Source organism: Panthera uncia, chromosome A2 (genome assembly GCF_023721935.1).
Source record: "Panthera uncia isolate 11264 chromosome A2, Puncia_PCG_1.0, whole genome shotgun sequence".
NCBI lineage: Eukaryota > Metazoa > Chordata > Mammalia > Carnivora > Felidae > Panthera > Panthera uncia.
The window spans coordinates 49,658,409-49,685,720 of record NC_064816.1 but is presented as its reverse complement, the minus strand read 5'-3'; the positions used below and the strand labels follow the sequence as shown (position 1 = coordinate 49,685,720).

Genomic DNA, 27,312 nt, shown 5'->3' with positions numbered 1-27,312 from the left:
TACTTCTGGCTTGTGCACTTGTGTTCAGTAATACCTTGGCACAAAATTAGAGGACCAACTGAAAGTAGTGACACAGAATTTCCTCCCAAGTTTGCCCAGAGGCATCAGAGGAGGCCATAGTCCAAAGACTCCCCTCACTACAACAGATCTGTCAACACTACCCTTGTGTACTCCGTTTCTCCTACTGCAGTGCTCCGGGGGGAGAAAGGAAAAGCAAAGATCTGTGTACTGCTAAGCAGCAGTACATCGGAATTCCCAGGCAGTAAAATGGGTTAATGTTCGAGGGCAGCAGAACTCTGAAGAAGGAAGGTACCAGGTATTCTTATTACCAGTTTAATTTTGCAGAGACATAACATGTATACCCGAGAATTTCTCCCCAACTTTGGATTCTCAGGTTACAAGGCTGGGCAACAACTTGATTGTTATCACTCTGAGAAGTGTAACCAACCACAGAGGGCACGGGAGCTGGCTAAAGACCCATCACTTTATTTTCAGAAAGAGATGGCCAAAAGGGGCAGGGGGACATACAGAGGCATTCCGGCAGCACAGCAAAAACAATCAAGTCAGCCATCAAGTCAAAAACAATGCCCACCAGCTTTCACCGCCCACACAAGTCATGTTCCACTGTGTAACAGCACAGAAATGATCATCTTAAACCCTAGAGATGAGAGTACATAGCACCTTGTGCTTTACCTTGGCAGGGAGACTGCACAGGCTCAGAGACATCCACTTAGTCATCACTTTTAGCCCTCTAGCACAGGACCACTCTGCTTCCAGCGCAGCGAGTATTGACTGACAGGGCTTGTTGTAAAGGAGGTGTACAGGCTGCAGTTCACTTGCAGGACAACAGAGCGCTCTGAAATACTTAGTCCTCCAAGCAGGACAGCAAGCCCCCGATTCCCCGCGTTGGCAAACTGGAGGCACAGACAATGCCACGCAGCTGAGCCATGGAAGGCCAACAGTGAATCAAGGCCTGCTTCCCAGGCCAGTGACACGTGCACCAGGCCAAGACAGAAACACCAGCTATGAAACGTTAAGTCCATTCCCTTTCAGCTTACGAGGCTCAAATGCACCTTCCAAAAACCCCTAGAGAAATCCAGCATTAAGTGATGGATTTCACGAATTAAGCTACTGGCCTCCAAGAAACAGACAAGGGACTGAAGGTGTCCCGTCTTACTGTGGGAGATTGGGGTAAAGGATCCTTTTGGACAAAGTGCAGAGTGTCCTCACACTTAACCCTCAACCATTAGAACCTTCCAGGGCCTGTAACAGATATACCAGGCAGGGAGCAGAGCACAGCTTAGAACCTGATGACCCAGCCTCTCAAAAGTCAAAGGAGAGGCGCTCACTTCCAACATGGGAGAAAGGACACAGATGAGGCAAAGGCAAGGGAGAGAGAGCCCTGGGAGGGGACTGAAAGGCAGAGACACCAGGCCTGTTTGTTCGGCATAAGCAACACCATCGCTTCTCGGCCTTTTGGCTAAGATCATGTGTGGCAAAAGCAACACCATGGCTGAGCAGCCCCAACAGAGTTCTGAAGAATTAAACTGGTTTACCTCTCAACCCGGGTGGGGCACATAAGGGGCTGTTACATGGGATGAAACAGAAGTATTCTTGGTCCAGTGTTCCAGGAGAATGGGGCAAAAATGGAGCAACAGGCAGGTGGGACGTCCCAACAGCAGACTAGCAGGTCGCATCTGCTGCAAACTGAACCCTTACCAGATGAACACAACCGAGCTGTAGCCCTGGGGGCATCGGTAAGCAGAAACACCTTCTCAGGGGTCCTCTTCCTCCCAAAGGCCTCCTCCTGGAGTCCCCCAGTCTGTCCATATCCCCATTGGCCAGGACTTCCCCCGGACAGTGAGCGTCCCCCGCCCCTCCAGACCGATGGCAGAAGAACCAGTGAGACGAGCAGCCAAGGTCTTCCACTCATGCTGAAGCAGAGCTGAGGCAGCAGCGGGGACAGCCGAACCGAAGCATTATCCAGGGAAAGAAGGGGAGGACTTCTCGGTTGGAGGACCATAAATCTCCGAGACAAGGCTCCAGTTAACGTCCCCCAGAGGAGGTTTCCCACTTGGGAGTTCATCTTTATATCGGAGACCCAGGAGCTGAGTTACACACACACAGGTGCTCAGACGAGTAGGAGAGGGTCTGTGAAGACTGCTCAAAGTTGCAGGCTGCAGAGCACCAGGACTTGGAGTGGCGAACTCGCTGCGCCCTCCTCTCAGCCCCTTCCTGCGTCACTGACTGCCCCGGGAGGTAGACCCTACCCGTGCCTTGCTTCACGCTGCTCCCCACCCCACCCCCCGGCCAGAAGTAGAGCTTTAGGACGGGGCTTCGAGGCAAACATCCTGTCCTGGTTTCCTCCGTTCCAAGGGGCTCTCTTCAGACACATCCCTGACCTGGGACATACAGGCAGAGAGCAAACCAGCCCATCTTCTGTCAGGCCACTGGTTGTCCTGGAGGGGTGGGGAGAGAAAAGGAAGAAGGTCCCAAACCAAGTTCACTCAAGACAGATCAGGCTAAATGCTCACCCTATGTTCTACATTCTCTCCAGTAAGAAGATGCAGAGAAACCAATTTTTGTCCTGATTTTTAAAAAACATGTAACATGATCTTGATGACCTTTTCTAGTCTGACCTTTTTCTCCTGACTGCACCCTCTCTGCTTAAAGATTGTAGAGGCGGCTGGTGTTCTCACGCAGGATGGCCAAGGTGTGGGAGAGCGGCTGATCTTTGACCCTCGCAATCTCTCGGACCGTATGCAAGGCCAGGCCTGGGTGGGCATACTGGCAGAGGCTTTTCGGAACCTGGAAGACATCAAGCATTCAGAACATCACTGTGCCTTCTGTGCACAGTCATTACACAGATCCCCCTCCCCGTCCCTTCCCCAGCAAGGACCTCTTTGGGGCTGCCCTGTAGAGACCCCTTTACCTGCAGGTGCAGGGAGAGTCCTAGTCATGGGGGGCTCTGGGTGAGCAGGGTCCCACGCTTCCTTGGACTACCCTCTACAGGGTAGGGCTTTGCACTGCCTGGAAGAGAGTGGTTACCCTTCAGCTTCTCAGCCCCCTAGACTTTTGGTTCTGCAGAGCAACAACAAGGAGACATCTACACAGCCAAGGGTGAAACCTGGAAGTCACTGGGGCTCTGGGCCTGCCAACCTTGCAAAGGTGACCGCCCCCCTCCCCCCCACACCCGCCTCAACTCAGCCTGATGACCCACCCCTACCTGTCGGGGCAGGAAGTAGGGAGCGTCCGTTTCCACAATGATTCTCTCCAGGGGGATCTGCTTCAGAGCTTCCCGGGCCTCCCAGGCCGAGGAGTAAGTCAGGACTGCTGTGAAGCCCACAGACATGTTGGGGAAGTGCTTCAGCAGAGGCTCGATGACTGGGTAGCTGCCAGTGAAGCAGTGCCTGGTGGGGGGGAGGGTAGGGTTTCCAGATCAGGGCCCCTCTCACAGCCCCCTTTGCAATAGCCCCCAACTGCCCCCAAGACACAGTGGCCCTTTCAAATGATTTTGTGTGGACAAGTTCCCAGAAACACAAAGATTTCATCCAAGAGAAGGACTCCACAGTAGCCAGATGGGAACACCATGGTTCCAACACGGTAAGACCCAAGGTGACTCTCAGCGATCAAAGCTCAGCAGTTAGCCCATCACTGCGCCCAATCCCACGCAGCCACTCGAAGTGGCCACCACAGGGAATATCCAGCAGCAATATAGGGACAGGGTGCGCTTATAACACGAGAAGAGAAGCAGACTTAAAACCTGTGGCCCCTCCAAGATTACAGTTACAATAGGTAAAAAACTATGTCTGCAGCCAAATGAACTGGAAGCAAACAAAAAAATGAAGATATCAGAGAGTGGGACTACAGGTCAATTTTCTCTGAATGTGTTATCCATTCATGTTCTTAAGCCACTGTTATATTGTTAACCAATCGGAAAATTCAGGGCTTCTTCCAGCCACAACACCTCGCTGAGCCGTCTTGGCCCTGGTTTACCTGTCCCCCATTAGACTTCCTTCAAAGCCATCCCCAAACAAAGCCATGAGAAGCCAACCCACCCACCCAAAAGGGCTGAGGGATGGTGCCTCATCTCTGGTGTGTGCTACAACAATCAGAGAGGTCGCCCTCTCCGCTTGGGCACCTGAAAGGCGGCGGTCTAGCCTGATAATCCACTGCCTTCTGCTGCCTGTCAACACCTGGTTTGGGTTCTAGGCTCCATTTTTTCAGTTAACCCATCTCACCCATCTTGAAAGAGCCAGCCCAGGCAATACCTCCTGGCCCCTTTCTAGCAAAGCTAAGCTAACAGCCCCTCTTCTGGCTCCCACAGCACCTTATGCCCGACTCAGCCCTACTCTCTGCGGGAAGTCACTTGCCAGCCTCCACAGCTGCTCCCAGGGACCCCGAGCCAAATGCCTAGGACAGGTAGGCATTGATCTCCCAGGTAGGAGATCAAGAGTTTACCACACTGAGCCCCTAGATACAATTCAGATTAAATGCATCGTGAAATTCAATGGCTAGAAAATGAACTTTCAAATTCAAAAAAGGAAAGAATTTCTTTTTTGGTGCCCTGGAATGATCTCTATTTGCTAAGTCACTGGACAACACAGTGATCTCTCCCCAGATCAAGGGCCTTCATCTCTGAGAGCTCAGACTCCACTGTAGCCTGCCACCAGGGACCGGGGTCACGAAAGCCCCTTTGTTGCTCAGAGGTGATTTAGGATATTAGTTCAAACCATATGAAATTGCCATTGTGTAAGTGAAAAATGGTCAAATATCAGAAATCTCACATGATTGAATCTAATACTTCATCTTTAGAAGGGATACTATGTCACAAAGACCTGATAGGATCATCCTCTCCTCAGTGAGTTTTCCTTTTTCCAACTAATATCCTACACAGAAAGAAGTGTTCCTCTCATTTGCCCACCGAAGCTCCAGCCTTCTAACCTATGGATCTTGTAGTCTGAGGGCACAAATTTTTTCATGATGTTCAGCAGATCTTCGTCAGCTTCTCGGCAGTGGATCACCAAGGGCTTCTTCAGAGATACGGCCAGCTGCAGCTGTCTCTCAAACACCTGGGAGAAGGCACAGGGACACCTGTGGGTCAGAGCCACTCCAGAAGCCTGTTACCTCCACAACACCCAGAGCAGTGAGCACCTCCATCGTCCCCAATTCTGCAGACTACATAATGTATTATAATAACAGCTAACGCTTACTGGGTGCTGACTCACAGGTAGAGCTCAGAGCTCTTTAGGTGTATTCCTGTGATTCTCGCAAGCACCCTAAGGTAAGGTACTATTGTTGGCCCGTCATGCAGTTGAAGAAGAGGAGGTTCCAAGAGAGGGCAAGGGATCCGCAGCTGGAAGCTGGAGCACCACAATCCACATCTGAACCCTGGCACTCCACAGAGCAACCACCATGCAATGCTTATGTGGGGTTGCAGGGGCAGGGCAGGGCTCAGGGACATCAAGTTAAATGTCCTTCCCCTCACCGTACCCATCTCTACGCCTACCCCCAAGAGGTAATCCCCTTCCACGCAAGTTCCAAAGTTGTACGTGCATACACACACACACACACACACACACACACCCGCACAATGTGTGGATCTCAAAAGGTGCTCAAGTATTTGAAAAAATAAACTACCTATTTTCTCCAACTCACTTTCTTTACTCAACCAAAATCAGATATCCTTCTAGGTGAATACCTACTGATACACTACCTTTCATTTTTTTAACCTTTAAAAAACAACAACAAACTCTAGCCACTTTTAAATCACTAGTAAAATACACATATTGTTAAGAATTTAAATAAAAAAGGGGCTAGAACTTATCCTTTCCTCTAACAAGTTCAGCTTTAGAACACAAGTATTAATTCATTATAAACAAATGACCTCATCTAAAACAATGTTTCCATGAGTTTTTTTTTTTTAACAGTGGAACAGAATTCATGTTTGCATTTTTAACATCAAATAAACTACTATTGGTAATTTGAGTCCTGTAATATTCACTTGAGAATGACATCTTCAAGTCCAATGCTTGGGCTTCCTCTTCTAACAGTGACAGTGAACCAATACCAATTCTGATGTCATTCTTGTTTAACCTGTGTTTTCAACAAAAGGAAAATGACCACAGACACCAAAATCTTAGAATGCTTGGTAGAGTCTTCAAAGACGGTCTAGCCCTGTATCTACAGCTCGCTGGATCCCCTCCCCAACACAGCTGCCCTCCTTGGGTCCCTCCAGAAGCCGGAGGTCACAAGAGATTCAATTTCCAAGGCTTAATTCCTGCTTCTAAAAAATTGTGCATAATGGCAAACTATAGCCTTAGGGTAGAATACTACAAAGCTGTTATAAAAAGCCTATTTTTTTCAAAATATATTTGAAACCAGAACCTTTTCAGAAGTGGAAAAAACATTCAAAACTAATTTTTGTTTCCTAACTTCTTTTTTAAAAAGCATGGACATATGATTCTATGACAGGTCCTTGTTAGACATGCCATTTGTTCCTTGCAATTCTACAAGGGACAATTATACTAAAAATACAACATTTTGTAAAACATCCAAATTTCAAAAACAGGCAGATGGGAGAAGACGTGTTAGAAGGCAGGACCCTGTGGCTGGGTTGGAGCTACCTAGAGCATTTGTCATCACCAGGAATCCAGCTGACAAACACCAGTAGGGAATCAAGCGGGGGGAAGCTACTGACCCAGCATAATTACTCTTCTTCTGCCTGTACGAGCTCTGGTTCTCCCACGGATCCATTATTTCCAGGAATTCCTGAGTCAATCAGTCTCTCCTAGGGGTGGCCCAGGCAGCTCTTGCATACTCAATTCCCCAGTAATTAATTTCAGTCAAACACAACTAGAGGCAAAAACCGCCTGGATCAGACAGCCCAGGTAGGGAAGGCCAGTCCACTCTCCCTGTCTTTTGAAACCAGATACCAAGAGATTCTGATAGTCATGCTAGCTGATGTGTGCAACTCATACCTGAACTATCCAGGAACTAACTCTTAGGAGTCAATAGGCAGTTAAATCTACGAACACACAGATAAGCAAGGAAAAAGTTAACAGTGGTTCACTCTGAGTAGCAGAGTAACTATTGAATTTTCCCCCAATTCTTTTGCTTTCCTCTGTTTCCCAATCCTTCCAGAAAATACTAGGTAACAGAAACCAAGCTCTAATAACCAACCAGAGCTGGCACCCTATCACTTAGCCAGATACGGTTTCTTCCATCAGCTTATCTTCTTCCCTTCATAAGGTAAAATATTCATCAAGAACTTGTCAACCACTCTGCTTTTAGGTAAATCCAACTCCGTGCAGACATCCACCTATTGTAGCTGTTAGGTCCCACCACTTCTCACTTTGGTGCCTGAGTGTAGATTTACATCAAGAACAAGGCATCCACTTCCTCCATCCAGCCTGGTGGTCGTCAGTGTTCTACAGAAATATTTTATCTTCCCCTCCCGCTGCCAGCTATGTGTTTCCTCTGAATCGCCATTTTCCAGTCATGAGTCCCCTCTCACCAAGCCAGATGATATCCACAGGATTTTATCACCCTCTGCTACACCTTCAAGATGTCTGTTGTGCGGCACGCCCTATGGGCCTCTACGTGCAGATCTGATACCATATTAACTTTTTTTAATGTTTATTTTTGAGAGACAGAGAGACAAAGCATGAGCAGGAGAGAGGCAGAGAGAGGGAGACACAGAATCCAAAGCAGGCTCCAGGCCCTGAGTTGTCAGCACAGAGCCTGACACTGGGCTCAAACTCACAAACCGTGAGATCATGACCTGAGCTGAAGGTGGACACTCAACCAACTGAGCTACGCAGGTGCCCCGTTACCATAATAACTTAATAAAGGGAAAAGTTACTGTGAAATACTTAGTACGTTTCTTGGCACATAGTAGGCATTCAATCAACCCCAGCTATACAATTAAACACAATACTCTTCTTCCTTCCAGTTGCCTTAGTGCATACATTTCTCAACTGTTCCTCTTTCCATACCACACCTGCATTGAGCCAGGGAAACAAACCAGGAAAGCTGAATATTAATATTCCTCACTTTCTTAAAAATCTGTTTTCTATGTCTTCAGATTTAGCTATTCTTCCATTCACTTTGGACTAGTTTATGACTGCCACAAGCCAGGAACTGCAAGCTTTCTAGTATTAGCGAAAAGAACTGTGGACACACAAGAGGTTTGTGTAAGACAAACCTAATTCTGAACACAAACACTATTTACACTAGAAACTCACTAAAGTAAAAAATTGAAAACATTTGCACAAATAAAATCCCACCTGTCTGAAAATTAGATCAAGTCAAAATCACCCTGTTCCAAATTTAGTAACCGTAGCAGGTCCTAGAAAACTCATCTTAAAGAGATCCTTTGGGAGCATCTGAGCATCTGAAATCGTTTCTTATGTAAATTAACTCTTAAGCCTTGCACGCAAGTTGGTTGCCATGGACAACTGTATTCAAATTGGAATCTCTCTCCTAAAGGTGTATAAAGGTCTGGAGTCCTTCAGCAGAAGAGTACCACACCTTCTCTAAACTTTCTCTTTGGTCAAGGGAAAACTAAGAAACCTCTGACTCTACAAGATTCCCTCTCTTAACTCACACCGTTAACCACAGATGCAAGCATCAATGGGGCACAGTATCAGTGCATGGCAGAGGTTGACCGAGCCGGGCAGGGGACAATGCTAAAGGGAAAGCTGGCTTGCTAAACTCTGCCCAGGCTGGCATCCACGAGCCCTCTCACCAAGGCCTGGAACGTACTGGGCATGCAGACCCAGCCTACCAGGCATCATCAGCACGAAGACAGCACACAACAAATTCTACAACAAATGCAACCTGGCAGTGTGAGCAGTGACAACGTGGGAGGGTCTTTCCTCTTGTCCTGCTCCTTCCCAAATCAGAAACTTCCACTGAAATACTCGAACCACCCTTCCTCTGGCAAATGTCTGTGCTCAAAACAATACTTGGACAGGGGCAAGTACTAAGATGGGTAATAGTCGTCATCTCTGGCAGGATGGGAAATTCTCTTTACATGTTTTTGTATTTTCAAAATATTCTGCTACTAACATACTTAACTTTAGAATCAGATTAAAAATATAGTTTGAACAAAATTGGTTGCCTCCCAAAAAGAGTAACAAATGTCTTGCCATATATATATATCATGCCATAAGATGTCACAGAGTACCTATCCCCCTCTCCTACACAATCAAGTGTAAAGAAATAGTTGGTGAATCATGTGACAAGTAACATCTTGAGGGTCTGGACAAGAGCCATCACATTTTTAGGGGCTCTGAATTCTCTAGATACGAGAGCAGAGAAAGCTTTACTGTTGGGTTTCAACAACTGACAGAGGAAATAAAACTGTGAGCAAACTAAGGAGACCCTCATTACCTTGTGCTGTTCTGGGACAGGCGTGGTGCACTTATACGAGTAATCCAAGCCCATTTCCCCAAATGCCACAGCCTTGGGGTGCCTTAAGGCTTGCAAAAGATTTCTTTCTTGACTCTCACTGTAGTAACGTGCAAAATGAGGATGACAGCCAAAGGCCCCCCAAACCAGATCCTCTTTCAAGAGCTCCTCCCACAGGCAATCAGTCAGTGTCCGAGGATCACAGAAGTCAGAGATGCAGCCCTGAAATTCCTTAGGGAAGGAGCTGCTATAAATTTTTCTGAACTTGGTAAAGGACCCTTTGAAAGACAACTTGGAATACAGCATGTCCAGGTGACAGTGGGTATCGATGAAACCCTCTTCTAGGCCTGACCCCCGATGGCTCCTTGGCAGGGAGCCGGATGCGTGGCCTCCGCAGGGACGTGGTGCCATCTCCTCCTGGAGTGCTCTTTTCTCCTTCACCTCTTCTTCCGAGCTTCTGGAGAAATGAAATGAACGGGAGTTCTGGGATGTGCCTTCCTCTGTTGCCTCCTGGTCTCTGGAAGTATTCTGGGAAGTTGCTGCAGAGTTAGGGGGACAATCACTCAGGAGGCCCCGGTTGCTCCGCCCTGCCTGCAGCGTGTCACTGCCGGCGCACACAGAGGGGTAGCCGCAAGGCTTGGGGCTGCTGGTCCAATAGCTGGCGTAGTCACACCACGGACTACTGTACAAATGAGCTGGGTACATGACATAGTCAGTGGGGAAGGCAGAAGGCTCTGGAACTGTGGAGGGTTTCAGTGAGCCGGGCTCCTCCTGAGAGAATCGGACTGTGGAGACTTCGTCTACATCAGACCAGTCACTTCCTGAAGAGGTGCGCTCTATCACCACCTCCCTTTCTTTAGGCTGCAGAAAAGAAAACAAACAACGGGTGAGCCCTCCTGTGTGAATGAAGACAGCCTCTCACACTCTGTCATCACAGAACATAAACTCTGGCTTGTCTTTCTGGCCACAGTGAAGGCCTTGCATTGGCTTACTTTCTGCCTGGTTTCCTTGTAATTTCCAGAATGTGAGCCAGGTTACAGCTATAACCAGTCATATCAGGTTCAGGAAAACAACTGTGACCACAGTCTTAGAATACCATCCCTAAAGGGGATGCTATTCCTGCACTCCCTTTCTGAATGATCCCTTTGGAGAAAATCTGCTCTCTAGAACACCTGGTGTGCTGGGGATTTTAGAGAAAAGCAGCACCCAGCAGGTCTCATCTCTAACATGTCTCCAATACATTCCAAATGCAAACTGCACAGTCAAGGTGGTTTTAAGATGTGTCTGCAAATGCTTTTAACACTACTCCCCATGGAGAGGTGGGGTTTGTGACCCCTCCCTTCCCCTCAAACCTAAGGCAACCTAGTGACTCACAGGAGAACACTCAGGAGAGCACAGCAGGAGGGACACTGGACAACTTCCAAGGCTAGGTCAGAACAGCCTTACAGCTTCCCCTCTGTTCTGACAGCTTGCTCCTCCCAGGGAAGCCAGCCACCATAGAAGAGGCCAGAACGCCGAGACCATACGCTAGAGAGGTCCCATGTAGGTGCCAGCATCAACTGCCAGCCACATGAGCAAGCACCTTGCCCGTCCAGCCCTGATGAACTTTCAGAATGCAGGCCTCCCAAGAACTGCATCAGAAGCACATGACAGACCACCACCTCCACCCCCAAGCAAGACCTGCCTTGTCCAGACCTTTCTGAATTCCTCACTCACAAAACTGACAGCAAAGTAAAACATTTAGTTTCAGCCACTACATGGCAATGGTTAAGTGGATCACATTACATTAAATCAATTTAGCTTTGCCTAAAACAGAAGTCCCGAAGGTCAGGAATTTTTGGTTTCTTCACTCATATCTTCCAAACACTTACAACAGTGCCTAGCATACCGTGCTCACAAATATTTGATGAATTAATCTGTAGAATAAATGGGGCAATGGTTCCTGAACTTAGCTTCATATTGGAACCAACTGGGGGCTTTTTAAGGCTACCCCACCCTAAGAGATTTTAATTCAACAGGGTCCCAAAGAATCCGTATTTAATTCTCCATGTCACTTTTATACAAATCAGGTTTGAGAAATACAGTAAACACATAGATCTCAACTCGTGCAAAAAAGACTGTTCCTAGTTTCTTTTAGTTAACGAAGCCATCTATACCCTCCAGGACCAGTCAGCTTGAGCAGCAAAACACACTTTACAAAGTGTTTTCCTAAAAATACTTGTATAAGCAAATACAAATCACATAACAAAAAATTTATTCTAAAGAAGCCTGATGAATAAATTGATTACTTCCTTAAAATGGAAAAGAAATCTTTTTTTGTTTCTACTGAGGATACTAACCTTCCATACCTCTACCCATACTCCAAAAGGAAACAAAATGGTCACATTTTACTGGTCACAAAAATGTTAATGAATTATAAACTTCCCATAGGATACTTTCCCACTTTAGATTTTCTTCTTGCTACTCCTTTCCTGAGTAACAGAAATATCCAAACAAGAACCTTTTCTAGGGGTGCCTGGGTTGCTCAGTCAGTTAAGCGTCTGGCTTCCACTCAGGTTACAATCTCACAGTTCGTAAATTCGAGCCCTCCATCAGGCTCTGTGCTGACAGTTCAGAGCATGGAGCCTGCTTCAGATTCTGCGTCTTCCTTTCTCTCCGCCCCTCCCCTGCTCATGCTCTGTCTCTGTCTCTCTCCCTCTCAAAAATAAACAAACATTAAAAAAAAATCTTTTTAAAAAAATAATATCTTCTAAGATACAAGATAACCTAAATTGCAGCACATTTAACATTTAATCTGAACTCCTGAAGGTGGGTGACAGGCAACTGGGTGATTTGTTACACTAGTCTATTTACTTTGAATATGCTTGAAATTTCCCATAAAAGGTTTTTCAGGGGCGTCTGACTGGCTCAGTCAGTGTGGAGTATGTGACTCTTGATGTCAGGGTTGCAAGTTCAAGCTCCACATTGGACACAGAGTTTACTTAAAAAAAAAAAAAAAAAAAAAAGTTTTCTACAAGTTAATCTCTAAGGGAGAATAATCCTTCAAAAACCATCTTACTTATGGTGGAAATTTCCACCAACGTAGACAATAAAAACTTGCAGTCTTGCTACAGCTGGACAAGTTTTTTTTTTTTTTTCCTTTTTTCCACTAAGACACACTAGAATCATTACTTTTGTATATGTGCATTTGAAAGTTAAAACCATTCTCAGATGCAATTAACATCTTTGCAATCCAGCTCTTTAAAGTTATTCTGCCATTTCTTTAAATAACTAATCTGATTAAAATTACAAAAAGCACCTGAACAGAAGGTAAGGTTTTATCCCTGAAGATAACCCCTCAGAAAGGGGGCATTTTATATGCTAGTTCTTACAAAGTCTCCTGTATTGCAAGATGTACGTTCTTTTATGTGAGGAGGACAAATGACCCCAAACGGACCTCAACCAAGCTAATGTTGGATGCTTATAGGAAGGTTCCCTAAATTCATTTCTTAAAAATAGAGGGGTGGGGTTAAGCAAAGAGATGTACCAGATTTAATAATCATTTCTGGAGGATATGACCTCACAGTTTGCCCAACGTCATTTTCAACAAACCTTTTAAAGAGCACTTTTTTTTTATTTTTTTATTTTTTTTTTTTTTAAGTTTTTTAACGTTTACTTATTATTGAGAGAGAGACACATGGAGCATGAGCAGGGAAGGGGCAGACAGAGGGGGAGACACAGAATTTGAAGCAGGCTCCAGGCTCCAAGCTGTCAGCATGGAGCCCGACGCGGGGCTCGGACTCACAAACTGTGAGATCATGACCTGAGCCGAAGTCGGTCACTCAACCAACTGAGCCACCCAGGGGCCCCGCACTTTTTGTTTTTTAAATATCACTCTTGGGACACCTGGGTGGCTCAGTCGGTTGGGCGTCCAACTTCAGCTCAGGTCATGATCTTGCTGTCTGTGAGTTCGAGCCCCGCATCGGGCTCTGTGCTGACAACTCAGAGCCTGGAGCCTGCTTCAGATTTTGTGTCTCCCTCTCTCTCTGTCCCTCCCCCGCTTACACTCTGTCTCTCTCTCTCAGAAATAAACATTAAAAAAAATTTTTTTTTAATTATCACTCTTAAAAAGCAGTATGGTAAATGACTGCACATAAAGAGACATTGGAAAAATACTTGAGGAGCACCTGGGTGGCTCAGTCGGTTAAGCATCTGACTTTGGCTCAGGTCATGATCTCTCAGTTCAGGAGTTCAAGCCCCGCATCAGGCTTTGTGAGGACAGCTCATAGCCTGGAGCCTGCTTCAGATTCTGTGTCTCCCTTCTATCTGACCCTCCCCGCCAAAAAAATAAAAACATTCAAACAAACAAACAAACAAACAAACAAACATCAATGCCCATCTCAGACCTCCTGAGTCAGATTTTCCATTCTTATTATCAGGGAAGTTCAGGAAATCACACTACTTGACTCAAAAACTAACTCCAGTGACAGCAAAGACCATGTCAAAGACATGTGCAAAGGTTCAATAAAATTTAATGAAATGAGTGAGTGGGAAAAATGGCAGAGTGGGGAAAATATATGAATTTGAAAATGCAAGTGTAACTACAAATACATACCATAAACAGACTTATGATTATGTGATCTAAGTTCCTGAAAGGCTTAGTCAAGTTGGCCAAGAAAAGGTTTTTGCGTTTTCTTAAGAAAATGGAAGGTTACCTATTTTGAAGATTGCCTTAGGTTCACACAAATATGGTAAAATTTAAAGTTACATTTACTGAGGTCCTACTATATACTTAGTCACTGAGCAAAGCGTTTTCATTTATCAGTTCAGCAAACTGTGACCCATAAGCCAAATCCAATGCACTCCCTGTTGGTGTAAACAAAGTTTTACTGAACAGTCAGGCCTGTGCACTTAAATACCATCTCTGTTTTCATGCTTCTACAGCAAAACTGAATAGTTCCAATGCAGGCCACATAGTTCACAACACCTAAGATATGACCTGACCCTTTACAAAATAAGTCTGCTGATCCTTTTGTTTAACCATGATAAGATTTCAAGAACTGTGACTTTTACACAGATGAAACTGGGGCTCAAAGAGGTTAAGCGGCTTTCTCATGATCACAGTTCAGGTGCCCAAGGTATGACCCCTTATTACCTGATCCCAACACTCAGTGCTTACCTACCATTTCATGCCTCCTCCAAATGCATACTTAACAAAGACAATCTAAATGCCCTGCCTGACAAATAGAAGTCTGGGTAAGTTTGGAAAGTTCATCCATACAAAGGAATTTCAGGTGGCCCAACAAGATCATGATCAACATCAGACAGGAAACGCAGCCATTATATAGTTAGTAGAAAAAGTAGGTTATAAAACATATTGTTCTTGAGATTTCCAGTTAAATATAGCACATGTGGTTTTTGTCCTTCCTGCCAAAAAACCCTTTGAAAATTATAGGAAATGACTTGAAAAGACATAAACCTACAAAGAGAAAGCATATAGAATAAACAGCAAAGCTAATTACACAAAAATCAGCCGCTAGAAAGCAGACAGATGAACAGTTATCAGCTAAGCAGATCAGAGACAGCCAAAACCTAAGCCTGTAGTGAGAAAAACCCAGGGTGAGCCACAGTACAGGACCCCCAAAAGACTCAGTTGGAAGTATTCGACCTCTGAAAATGAAGGTAAAGCTAGAGATGAAAACAGGAGAATGAGCTGGAATCTGTGATGTTAGGTCCCCAGATCCCTCCTCTCATCCTGTGCAGGTGGGTCCGCCCTTTCTCCACCCAGCAAAAGACTAAGGTTCATACTTGGAAAAGTTGAGCCAAGGAGATTATGGAATAATCAGGGACAATGGACACACAATCAAGGGTGAGGGACCATCGCACGTTAGACAGTTGACAACCCAGGTACCTCCCTCACCCTGACTCCCAGAACCGCAGCAGCCAGATGTATATCTCCTAGGTGGAGGAACAGAGCATTTCCCCTGGGGGACACTGAGCAGCCTGTGAACAGCAAGCCACAGATCCCGTTGGGACCCCCACAAAATTACCCAATGTCATCACTCTACGTTGAAGCCAGCACTTAGGACTTCCAATCATCTTTTGAAAGCTCCATCTTTAAATATGAACAGACAGCCAACACATCCCAGGAGAGCTCTACCACAAAAGATAGAAACCAAAATACTTGGAAAAAAATGAGAAGGAAACTCAGTGAAAAAATAGTGCAGAAAGCAGAAGAAAACTCAAAACAAACCTATAATATTCTCAAAGAGACAAGGCATGATAATCTCAAACAATAATAGGATGCTCTAAAAAAGGAATACTCAAAACATTAAACTAGTGTTCCTAGAAATTAAGTATGTCAGGGGCGCCTGAGTGGCTCAGTCGGTTGTGTCCAACTTCAGCTCAGGTCATGATCTCATGGCTCCTGAGTTTGAGCCCCACATCGGGCTCTATGCTGACAGCTCAGAGTCTGGAGTCTGCTTTGGATTCTGTGTCTCCCTCTCTCTCTGCCCTTCCCTGCTCACACTCTGTCGCTCTGTCTCTGTCTCTCTCTCTCTCAACAATAAACATCTATAAATTTTTAAAAAACCAAGACATTAAGTATGTCAAAAATGGGGGGGGGGGGGGGGGGCAGTAAGTATTATATACACCTACCTTAATTACTCACAAAGAAAGCAAAAATGAAAGGAAACAGGAAAAGGGGGAATTCTAAGGCAACAACTAAGGCAAGTACAGGGAAGAAGAAAACTGAGATTACTTATTTTGACAGTATTGAGGAGAATTTTATGGCACTAGCAGTTTGGGGATGAATTAGTGACAGGTATGAAGAAAACTAAAGGGAAAAAACAAGGCAGTGATGCTCTCAAAGGAAGATAAACTTTTTATAAGAATGTAATCAGGGGCGCCCAGGTGGCTCAGGTCATGATCTCACGGTTTTTGGGTTCAAGCCCTGCATCGGGCTCTGTGCTGATAGCTCAGAGTCGGAAACCTGCTTCAGATTCTCTGTTTCCCTCTCTCTGCCCCTCCCCCACTCACACTCTGCCTCTCTCAAAAATAATAAAACAAAACAAAAAATGTAATCAGAGTATATTAGATGATTCGGGCTAGGAACATGGGAATAACAAATCTTCAATAGATTTAGCCAGAAATTGTATGACAACAACACAGGGAGCTGCAAGGAGAAGAGGTAACAGGTTCATGGGTGTGGTGCTGCCAAAGTTAGCGCAGCAAACTAAATTCTCGTCTTCTGCATAGCACGTCCATAGATGTCTACAACTAGAAAATCAATACACAGTGCAAGATCACTGAGAAATATTGAGATACTAGAAGAAAGAGTTAAAGAGATTCAAGGAGCTGCTACTCAAGAGACGTAAGTAAAGGATAAGTAGAGATGGGTACAACAGAGGAATACTTTTCCCCCCAATTATAAACTGTGTTAAAAATTGCTAGTGTCCCTCCAATACCATTCTTTCCTTCAAGAGCAATAAAGGTGATCTGGGTGTAAATCTCCCAGATGAAAGTTAATTTTCCAGAGTCTCTTGCAGCTAGGCATTGGCCAGGATTCTAGATTCGTGTCAATAAATAAAAGCAGAAATGATGTGGACAACTTCTGAGCCAAGTTCTTAAAAGAGAGGGAGTGTACTTTCCTCTGCTCTTCTCCCCTTCCTACTGGCTAGAATGTCAATGTAATGTACTCAGGGTCCCTTCAGAGTAGCCAACTCAGATCACAGACGGAAACTGAGCTGAGGGAACAGGGCATCAAGACAGAGGGCACCAGGGGCGCCTGGGTGGCGCAGTCGGTTAAGCGTCCGACTTCAGCCAGGTCACGATCTCACGGTCCGTGAGTTCGAGCCCCGCGTCAGGCTCTGGGCTGATGGCTCAGAGCCTGGAGCCTGTTTCCGATTCTGTGTCTCCCTCTCTCTCTGTCCCTCCCCCGTTCATGCTCTGTCTCTCTCTGTCCCAAAAATAAAATAAACGTTGAAAAAAAAATTAAAAAAAAAAAAAAAAAAAAAAAAAAAAAGACAGAGGGCACCAGTGTCCCTGAAACTACGAAGCCATTCTTCTGAAGCCAAGTTTCTATTTTCTTTAAGCCATTATCCATTTTGTTAGGGCAGGCACACACATCCTAACAAACATAAAGTCTACATTTAAAAAAAAAAAAAAAGGTTGGGGGGTGCCTAGCTGGCTCAGTTGGTGGAGCATACAACTCCTGCTCTCAGGGTTGTGAGTTTGAGCCCCAAGTTTGGTGCAGCGATTACTTAAAAATAAAATCTTAAAGAAAGAAAACTCAGCACTGTATTGAGACTTCTTAGAAACTCTGAAAGTATTTTAGAAGAGAATCATCAATTCGTCCTGGAATCCTGGGTAAGTCAAGTGCTGCTTTTAACGAAGAACACCTAGGATCAAACTACAAAGGCCAAATAACATAAAATCAAGAGAACTAAAAACCTAACACTTGGTGTAAGCTCAACTCACCTTCTGGCTTTCTAAATGAGAGTCAGAGTCATCCAAAAACTCCAGAGGTGGAGAATGCTTGTCAATGACTGTCCTTCGGTCACCAGGTGTCTCCTCGCTGGGTTTCTCCTGAGGGTCTATCACCACTCTCCTGTCGCAGAAGCTGGTCCTCTCCAGCACAGCCTTTTCCTCCTCTGCTCTTACCTCTGGGGCTGACTCTTTCCCTTTCTGAGGAGGAGACACAGTGGCACTCCTGGCTGGCCCTTCTCCACGGCTGGGACGCTCCCTTGTGTTTGGTGTGGCCCTAGTGGAAGCCTCTCCCTTCCTTTTTGGCATCGACTTTCCCAAGATGCCCTGGATAGCCTTCAAGTAGATCATTGTAGAGCCTTGGTCTCGAAACCTATCCCTCTTCCTTTTCTGGACCTTGTTTGGTTCCTCAATTGTGTCATTCTGACCCTCAGCTTCGGCTGCAAATTCAGAGTTTGTGGAGTTACGAGAACTATCTTTCGAATCAACCTGGAAGGGGGAAAAAAAAAAATCACAGATCATGAAAGGGTTGTCCCAAGGGCGATTTCATATAGCAAGGACTCAGCAAATCATAAATCAGTGGTGGCTGCACCAATCATAGGCAAAGTGACAGTGGCTAAGACAAAGATTCTCTCCTGGAGGTGGTTTCCATCCCAACCTATTGAGAAGTACCACTGTAAAAGGGCCTGAATTGCTGCCATTTCTTACTATTCACTTTCTACTGCTCATTAGATCATACGCTCATACTGTAGGGGGCAGGAATGAACTGAGAGATAAACACTCTAAAAACACTAGAATGTAAGTTCCTTAAGGCCAAGGACTACCACCAAACACTTCAGAACACACATACACAAAAGAGAACCCCAAAATTTCAGCAATAAAAGGGTCAATTAACCCAATCCCACATCTAAGAGTCCAAGAGACCTAAGGACCCAGGGAGCAATAGACTCCAATCTCCCAAGTCCTGAGGGCAGGGTGCAAGCCTTATTGAAATTCTCTACAAACTCCTTCCCCCAAATCAAAACCTTGGTGCTGGGAGGTGTCTCGTCTCCCAGAGAATGCACCAGGGTCAGTCCAGAGACTATAACTACCCCCGACCTCAAATCTCCTCAGAGACACAGGTCAAGTCTCAGTCCCTTCTTTCCTTCCCCTCAGTACTCACTCATTCCAGGAGCTACACTATTTGTTCTCAATGTTAATTTACTGTGAAATGCATCCAATCTAATCCCAGCCTGGGGTAAGAACACTCAACACATCTTCCTCTAGAATCATCTCAAAAGCAATGAAGTCCAAACCTTCCCAGCCAGGACCTAGACTGACCATTATCCCAAGGCCTTCTATAGTCCCTACAACTTGTTCTAATTCATTTGCATTAAATTCCTCTCAAGTATATAGACAGAGAGAGAACGCCACACTAAGGTCGCTGATACTTTTTCTCTACTGTCCATCAGGAAGCAAGTGGTTACATAAAGAGGTTTACCCTCTTATTTTACACACTTCTCATATTATTTGAACTCTTTCCAGGAAGCACATATCATCTTTGGTTGTTGTCTGTTTTTTTTTAAGGCTTTTGAAATATATAAATCTAGACACTAACAGGGCATGCTATTTTTTTACTAGCAGTACTCAAATTGTTGGCATCTACTAGCTTTGACGAAATGGACGGGAAAGGTGGTTTTTACTTTCATTTTGAACCTCTGAATTTTCTAACATGGTAAACACTTTTTTTTAATTGTCTACGGGGATTATCTGGGAAAGGAGATTATAAACCATTTTTTTTGGTACCTTTCCTTATTTGAGAAAATCTAACAAATATTAAAAATGAACTTGGAGGCTCCCTGGGCTTGCCTTACAGGGCACAGCCACAACTTCCCAGCCTGCTTCTCCACCGCCCGCATCTCTACCACCAACCACCTGCCAGCCTCCAGCATTCCCGTCACACCCTCTTATATACCTTTATAGGCAAATCTAATCTCCTTTGCTTGGAATACCCTTGCCTTAGTATTCATTTCACATTTCACAAACTACTATTCATCCTGGAAGGCTCCAAATCCCTTCTTTGACTTCTCTACCTCTCCCTGGGCCATGAGCTACCCCTCTCCTCACCCTCCAACCCCTGGCCGAGGGCAGGTGTAGGACAGCACGGAAAGACAAGGTCGACAGCAAACAGAGGAGCGCCTGTACTGTCTGATGGGTCACAGCTCCTCATCTCAAACCAATTGCCACTGCTTGGAAGTACAGATCCAAAGTTAAAGATTCTGGTTTTCCAAGTAAAACAAGAAATCTCAAATTTAACTCATTTTTTCATCCAGTCAGCAATTTTTTGTTGAGCACTTACTATATGCTGGCAGGCACGCTTCTGGATCTGGGGGTTTAGCATTCAATAAAGCATACCAAAACACCTGCTTACTGCACCTTACATTCTAGTTGGTGAGCAAAGGGAAAACCAGAATAAAGGCAATATATATGTTAGAGAGTGAAAAGTGCCAGAGAGAAAAATAACACAGGAAAAGGGAGTAGAAAGTAGGGAAGGAGAAGAAGGTCCCTCAAGTCCCCGGTTCAAGGCAGAGGTCTGGACAGGAGGCATATATTTTTAATGTGCAATTTCCAAAATTTTGAGTACTTTGAGGACCCAGCAGGCCGCATTCAGCTTATGGACCACCATTTTGCCCATCCTGGTAAAGAAAACCAGGACTATCCTTGTGGGAGAAAAAAAGTGTTAGAATTCAAATAACATATCTTGTGTTACCTTGTGACTTACAATTCAGAGATGCCACAGCTGTCATCCCTCTTGTACAGAGAGGGAAACTGCCATATGCCTTTTAAGTGGCAGAACTAGGAGGCAAACTCAAGTACCCCCTAATATCCTGGAAACCAAAGGAGAATGGCAAAAATATGAAAATTGAGAAATAGCAGCAAAGGCTGAGATGTCAAAGGCCGTGAGGACCCGAAATGGATCCAGGTTACCGAAGACTTTCAGAATAGGAGGCTATAAAGTTAAAGATTAGGCAGAAAGTTCAAGAGAAAAGGCCAACAACCTGGCTCCTTAAAGGAGAGATTTCATTTTTCCTGGCAGCATGGCTTGGTGAATTATCCATCTCTGAAGGTGGGGCAAAGACTCAGTGGAGATGCTGTTCCAGCCCTAGTCCTCACCCACCTGCACAACTGCCAACAGTTCTTACCCAGTTCCTGCCTAATCCCTCCCATCCTTTCTCTAGAGTGCGCCAGAGGAGTTCTAAAATCTGGCAACCTCACACCTCTGCTTAATTTTTTCTTAATGTTTATTTATTTTTGAGAGGGAGAGAGACAGAGTGCGAGCAGGGGAGGGGCAGAGAGAGAGGGAGACACAGAATCTGAAGGAGGCTCCAGGCTCTGAGCTGTCAGCACAGAGCCTGATGTGGGACTCGAACTCATGGACCACGAGATCATGACTTGAGCTGAAGTCGGACGCTTAACTGACTGAGCCACCCAGGTGCCCCATCACGCCTCTGCTTAAAACCCTTCGTGCTGCATTTGCCCACAGGATACATCCCCACCTCCCGAGCATGACATCGGAAGCCATTCACAGGCTCAACCCCAAGCTTCTTTTCCAGCATCATCTCCCAGCTTTCTCCACACACCCAAGTGCCCGGGAATGAAGAAAGGTGCTGGAGCAAATGCAAGCAAGGGCACCTCTTCCGTGAGGACTTTCTCGATGGTTAGTCATTCATCCCTCTGACTCTCAGTACTTTAAATACCCGTTACAGCACTCCACACAATGCTCAGTGATGAATGACTTTTCAGTGCTTCAACCACGGCCTTATTCTTCGCACCTCCAAGCGCTAGCACGGACTACCACCCGAGCACTGGACATCTGCTGGGTGAATATGCAGGAACCACGATCACACAGGAAAGCTCTGTCATTCGAGAGCCAACATACACAATGGCTTCCTATGTCTGGGCTGTGCCACCCTGCAGAGAGCTCCTCAAGGGGAGGATCTTGCCCTCCTCATCTCTCCATCCCTCATTCTAACACTGGGCCAGGACAGAGCAGGTGCTCCAGAGGGCCGCACTGGAAAGAACACAGGCTTTGAAGTCCCACAGATCTGGGACTACAGCACAGCTTCACCACATACAAGTATACGGCCTTGGTCAAGTTACTTAACATTTCTGAGCCTCTTTTCCCAGAGCCTACACATACTAGGTGCTCAAACATTTGTTAATCGATATGTAAATATTTGTTAACTGACATGTAAAGATATTACTCCCTATTTCACAAGCCTCTCAAGATTATATGAGAGCTTATGGGTCAAACATTGAAAATCATATTTGATAAAGGTCTATCACATCATAAATGCTCAATTTTTTCCCTTCCAGTCTTCCTTCCCTACGTTGAAAGTAGAAATTTAGGTAGGTCATACTAAAGACTAAAGGCCAGGTAGGTGAAGGTGCTCACAACAGATAAATTTAACTCTTACTCTAAGAGTAAACGAAGATCTTCAGCCACCATTAGAATTTGAGAAAACTTCTCCAACAACTGTCCTAGATAGAGGTAATAAGGAATAAATATTAAGAGGCTGGGCCAGCAGGCATCTAGTGATTCCAAATTGCCTAGTCTAGCCATGGTCTGAATGGGTCCCCCCAAAATTCCTTTGGTGAACTCTAACCTCAAGGTCATGGTACTAGGTGGGTCATTTGGGAAGTGATTAGGTCATGAAAGTGGAGGCCTCATGAATGTGATTAGCACTCTCATCTAAGAGGCCCCAAGAGAGCTTCCCTGTCCCCTCTGCCATGTGAAGACAGAAGGAGAAATCTGCAACCCAGAAAAGGGCCCTCACGCAACCATGCTGACCCCTTGATCTCAGACTCCAGCCTCCAGAACAGTAAGAAATAATTTTCCACTGTTTACAAGCTACCCAGTCTGCGGCATTGTTATTGCAGCCAGAAAAGACTCAAGCAAGCATCTTCCCCTGTGAATATCCTGTGACCTGGCTGAGACCTCAGTGCTGAAACTAGGGAGGAGACAGATGATGCGGGACCCACACACAAAGCCAAGGGTGTACCCCAAAGTTTACAGAGCAAATGAAGAACAGGCGGATAAGTGGGTAGAAAGTAAGAGTAAGGGGACCTTAGAAGGACCTGAGGGGGGAACATGCCATTTTTTTGTGAGTGCCGCTGGGCTGTGCTTGCTGACGGGACTTACGACTTACGACTTACTAGACAAACAAGCTGGACGTGGCTGCAGAGCAAGAGGGGCAGAGGTGCAGACTGAGAGGAAACTAAGAAAGGCATTTTGTATTTCATCAAGATGAGGCCAGTACCACACCTTGTTTTCAAACTAGCAAGCACTATAGGAACAACCCTTAGCAGGGCTAGAGAGGAAGAATTAGGATTAACAGTATCAACATGCTCATGTTCTATCCTCACGGAACATGAGTGACCTTTCAAAGATGCTAATCTGCCTTCCCCGTGTACAGAGTTCTATAGAACTCTCTAATGGCTTAGAACAAAATCCAAACTCCCTTGGCTACTAAAGCCCTGCTGCAACCTGCCCCCACCTCGTTCGCTAGCCTCCATCCTGGGCTCACTCATATGCTCCACGCACCACATCGCGAGGCAGTCTCGTGACTTCTCAAGCCTCCCCCCAAAACATGTGCTCCTGAGAAGCCATCTCACGGCTCCACAATCCAGCAGAGTGCTTGGTACTCAGGAACCCTCAAGAGCTTATGGACTGAAGGCAAAGCACTAACCTCACAACTTCTGAGACAGGACCGGACTACTCATGACTCCGAAGCTAACCATTAAATTGCTTTTGGCATAAGAAGGCCCTTAGGCCTAAATGAGATACAGATGGGTCCATGATAGACTTACACCCACCTGGATCAGAGGCTATATCTTCAAATCTTGGTTCCTGGTCTGCAGGACAGCCTGAGCCAGGAATACAGCACCCCTGAAAGACCAACCAAAGATTCCCGCCCCTCTTGAAGGGCTTCATTCTATCTCTAATTGTCACCAAAGTAAAACTTAATCAATTGACATTATTTTATGCTGTGCCCAAATCAAGTGAATCATGTCAAGGATTAATGGCAAGATTAAATTATACAGGCCAAGACTGATATTCACCTGATTTACATTTGAATCATATTCAATATGTATTCTTATGCCAAAGACGTAAGAATCTGAAATCACAAAAACAAAAAAATCCACGTGCCATACAAGAGTCGTGTGAGGCGCACAGTGAGAACACCCGGCCCACTTCACCTAAGAGATCCACAGGATCAACAGCCAACGACAGCCTAATTTCTCAGTTCCATGTAATTTAACCAGTGAGCCAAAGTTCATAGATCAATCCACTTTCCTCATTGCCTTTTATTTCTTTTGTAAGATCACTTTATCGGAAGGCAGCTCATCTCACCCAACTATGACTTTTCTTCCACTCCTCCACATACACAACTCCTCGGACCTTCTAAGGTCCAGAGCTGCAAAACCAGAATGCAAACTCTTAAGAGGGCGGTGACGTCCGTTTTGTTCCTGGAGAATCTCAAGCAACTAGAGCACTGCCTGTGACAATCTAGGCCCTCGATAAATATTTGTTCCAAACCTGACTGGAAGAGTGGATGAAGCTCATGGTAGAGCCGGTGACATTAGCTAGTACTCACCCTCTCCACTGGGGAAACAGCAGACCATGAGAGATGAATTACATTTGCTTCTACTTCTCACAGACTCATGTTCAACGTTCCCTCACCACCACCACCTCCCTCTCAAAAGCAAAAGGCTGAGAAAATTTTATCCATCTTTTTTTAAGTTAATATAAAATGAAGGGGTGGATGAAATCTACCTCCTCTGAGAAATCCTCCTGCATGTTCCTAATGGGGAACTAAATATTTAAGCTCCAAAACAGATGCTACCCTACCCACCAAGCAAAATCCCAAGGTGCTAGTAGAAACCGTTAACTCTGGTGAAAAGCCACACCAAGAACCAAGTTCTTTTTTTTATTTTTTTTATTTTTTAAATGTTTATTTTTGAGTGGGCAGTGGGGGGGGACACCACAGGTGGGGGAAGGGAAGAGAGGGAGGGATACAAAGAATTCAAGCCAGCTCCAGGCTCTGAGCTGTTAGCACAGAGCCCAATGCAGGGCTCAAGCTAAAGACTGTGAGATCATGACCTGAGGCGAAGTCAGCCTCCCAACCAGCTGAGCAACCCAGGCGGCCCAAGAACCAAATTTTGATTCTCAGTTCTGTGACTCAGAAAGGTTCAAATTACAAGGGCACCATTCCTTACATTTACAACTGACATAAACACAGCGGTGTCTCTTGAACTTGCCATGCCCCTTCTAATGCAGTAATCCTTCAACCTAAACTGCACATTACAGTTACTTGAGGAGCATTTAAAAATCTGGAAACCCAGACCACACCCTAGCCCAATTAAATGAGAATGAGAAACAGGCACAAGCACCTTAAAGCTTTTCCAAATAGTTTTGAAGCGCTGCCAAGTTTGAAAACTACCTCTCTATGGCACTTTAGCCTGCCCCCCCCCCCCCCCCCCCCCCCCCCGCTCCGACCAACTGCTGGGTGTTCGGAGTTTGCGTAGACCTCTGGGAAGACCCCAGAGGTCTTTAAAGACATGACCCTTCTTAGTTTCCTGCCACCAATATCTCAAGCCACGTGCAAGGGCTTCACCGACTGCAAGACTTCCCAGTCACCTACCTTAAGGCTGCAGGCTTCCTCCTCTAGAGAAGCCATTTCTTCCGGAGAAGGGTTGGCAGAGCGAAGAGGGGATCCTCTGGACGATGACAGGAATCCCCGTGTGCTCCGAATCAGGCAGCCTTTGGGGGCAGCCCCGCCCACACCTGGGCCAGAGGAATGCGAGGAGGAGGAGGAAGAGGAGGAGGAGGAGGAAGAATTTCTGCGGCAGGATGAGCCCCAGGGCAACCCCGGGGTGCAGGCCACATCGTCCTCCTTCTGGGCTTTCAGGCGCTTGGGGCTGCTGGTGCCTCCTGAACGCGACGCAGAGCTAGGAGCTGACCGGCTGGAGGGGGCCACATCACCGGGCTCCCTGAGGCAGCTGCGCTTGCGGGGACACCCTTCCGAAGTGCTGCTCCAGTGGTACTTGACCTTGCGCCGCTCCGACGCCATGGGCACCTGCAAAGTAAAGAGGGGGCCTGGATTCCAACACCACCCCTCCGCAGACCCCCGCCATCCCAGGGCCCCCTGGAGGAGGGCAAGCCAGGTCAGAGCCAGGGGCCTCACTGACCTTTCCCCGTTCTTTCCACTGCCCATCACAGTTCTCAAGGTTTCGGAGATACCAACGCGCTTCTACTGTTCGCGATTCCAAAGCGCTTCGCCTTAGTCAAAACGATCCAAGATTTACTAAGGGCGTCGGTTTGGTTTCCAAACCCCACAACGTGCTTCCGCGATCGCCAAGCGCTTCAGTTTGCACAGCGCTACTAGGGAGATGTCAAAGCGCTTCCGAGATTACAAAGCGCTACGATTTAGTTTGCAGTACAGAGCCCTTCCGAGATGTCAAAGCGCTTCAAAAGACTACAAGGCGCTTTAGGGTCCACACATGGCTACCAGACCCTCAGCCTTTGGGGGGTTGGGGGGGGGCGCGTGGTCCAGAGGCCCGGAATGCCGAGGGCGGGCCGCAGGGCAGGGCCAGACCCGGCGCGCAGCCCGCCCTGCTCCCGCGGCCCCGCCGACCAGCCCGGGGCCCTAGGGGCCCGAGCCGCCCCTCAGGAGGCAGCGGTGCGGCGCTCGGCCGCCACGAGACACCCTCCGGCTCGCCCGGTGACCCCTGCCGCCGCAGCCCAGACGCCGCCCCCGCCGCCCCCACGGCCGGAAAGTCCCACCCCGGCCGCCCGCTCGCCTCCCGCCCCAGTCTTGCAGCCCGCGCCCGGCCTCCGCCCGAGCTCCGGCCACACCGGCCTCCGCTGCGCCCGCCTCCCGGAACGAGCCCTGCGGCCCACGGCCCGGCGTGCGGCGGGGGCGGGTCCTGCGCCGAACTGGGGACGCCCATTGCTCGAATCGGCAGGGGGCGGGACTCCGAGCAAGACGGAGCTCGCCTGTTGGTCAGGAGGCTTGGAGGCATTGGTCGGAAGCAAGGCGGGGCGGAGCCACTCACGTGGGCCCGAAGAGCGCGAAGCTAGGGAGGGCCGCAGTTCCGCCCGCCAGCGTTCCACGGCTCTGGGGGCGTCCGCGAACCCCTACCCTACAGTGTCTCTCCCTGCTGCTCAGCGCTTCAACCCTTAGCTAGACGCGTTCAGGTCCCGATACTCTCCTCGAACCCGCACTAACATCATGACCCCATTTGCAGAGCAGGAAACTGGTTCAGAGACCAAGTGACACACCCAGAGAGTGGCAGAGTTGGAAGTTAGGAGCCACAGGGAAAAAAAGACGATACAAAAATCTAAAATGTAAAATTTCTGCCGGGCAAAAATATCAAAGTTAAAAGAATATT

At 46.7% G+C, this 27,312-nt stretch overlaps 1 protein-coding gene across 2 annotated transcripts; it reads right to left on the bottom strand.

The window, feature by feature from the left end:
- Positions 1-317: 317 nt before the first annotated feature.
- TATDN2 (TatD DNase domain containing 2) lies at positions 318-26,813 on the bottom strand. Of its 2 annotated transcripts, none has more exons than XM_049640997.1 (8): positions 26,110-26,813; positions 25,563-25,997; positions 17,872-18,366; positions 9,397-10,275; positions 4,945-5,072; positions 3,227-3,410; positions 2,640-2,808; positions 318-2,459 (listed from the first exon to the last, which is right to left on the bottom strand). In XM_049640997.1, the coding sequence occupies exons 2-7, from the start codon at positions 25,989-25,991 to the stop codon at positions 2,668-2,670; spliced, it is 2,256 nt and encodes a 751-aa protein (XP_049496954.1). In that variant the 5' UTR covers positions 25,992-25,997; positions 26,110-26,813; the 3' UTR covers positions 318-2,459; positions 2,640-2,667. The 2 variants fall into 2 exon arrangements, 1 of the variants encoding a protein (XP_049496954.1); XR_007459922.1 differs by lacking the exon at positions 318-2,459 and adding an exon at positions 2,933-3,030 and having other exon boundaries at positions 2,723-2,808.
- Between the last annotated feature and the right edge of the window lie 499 nt (positions 26,814-27,312).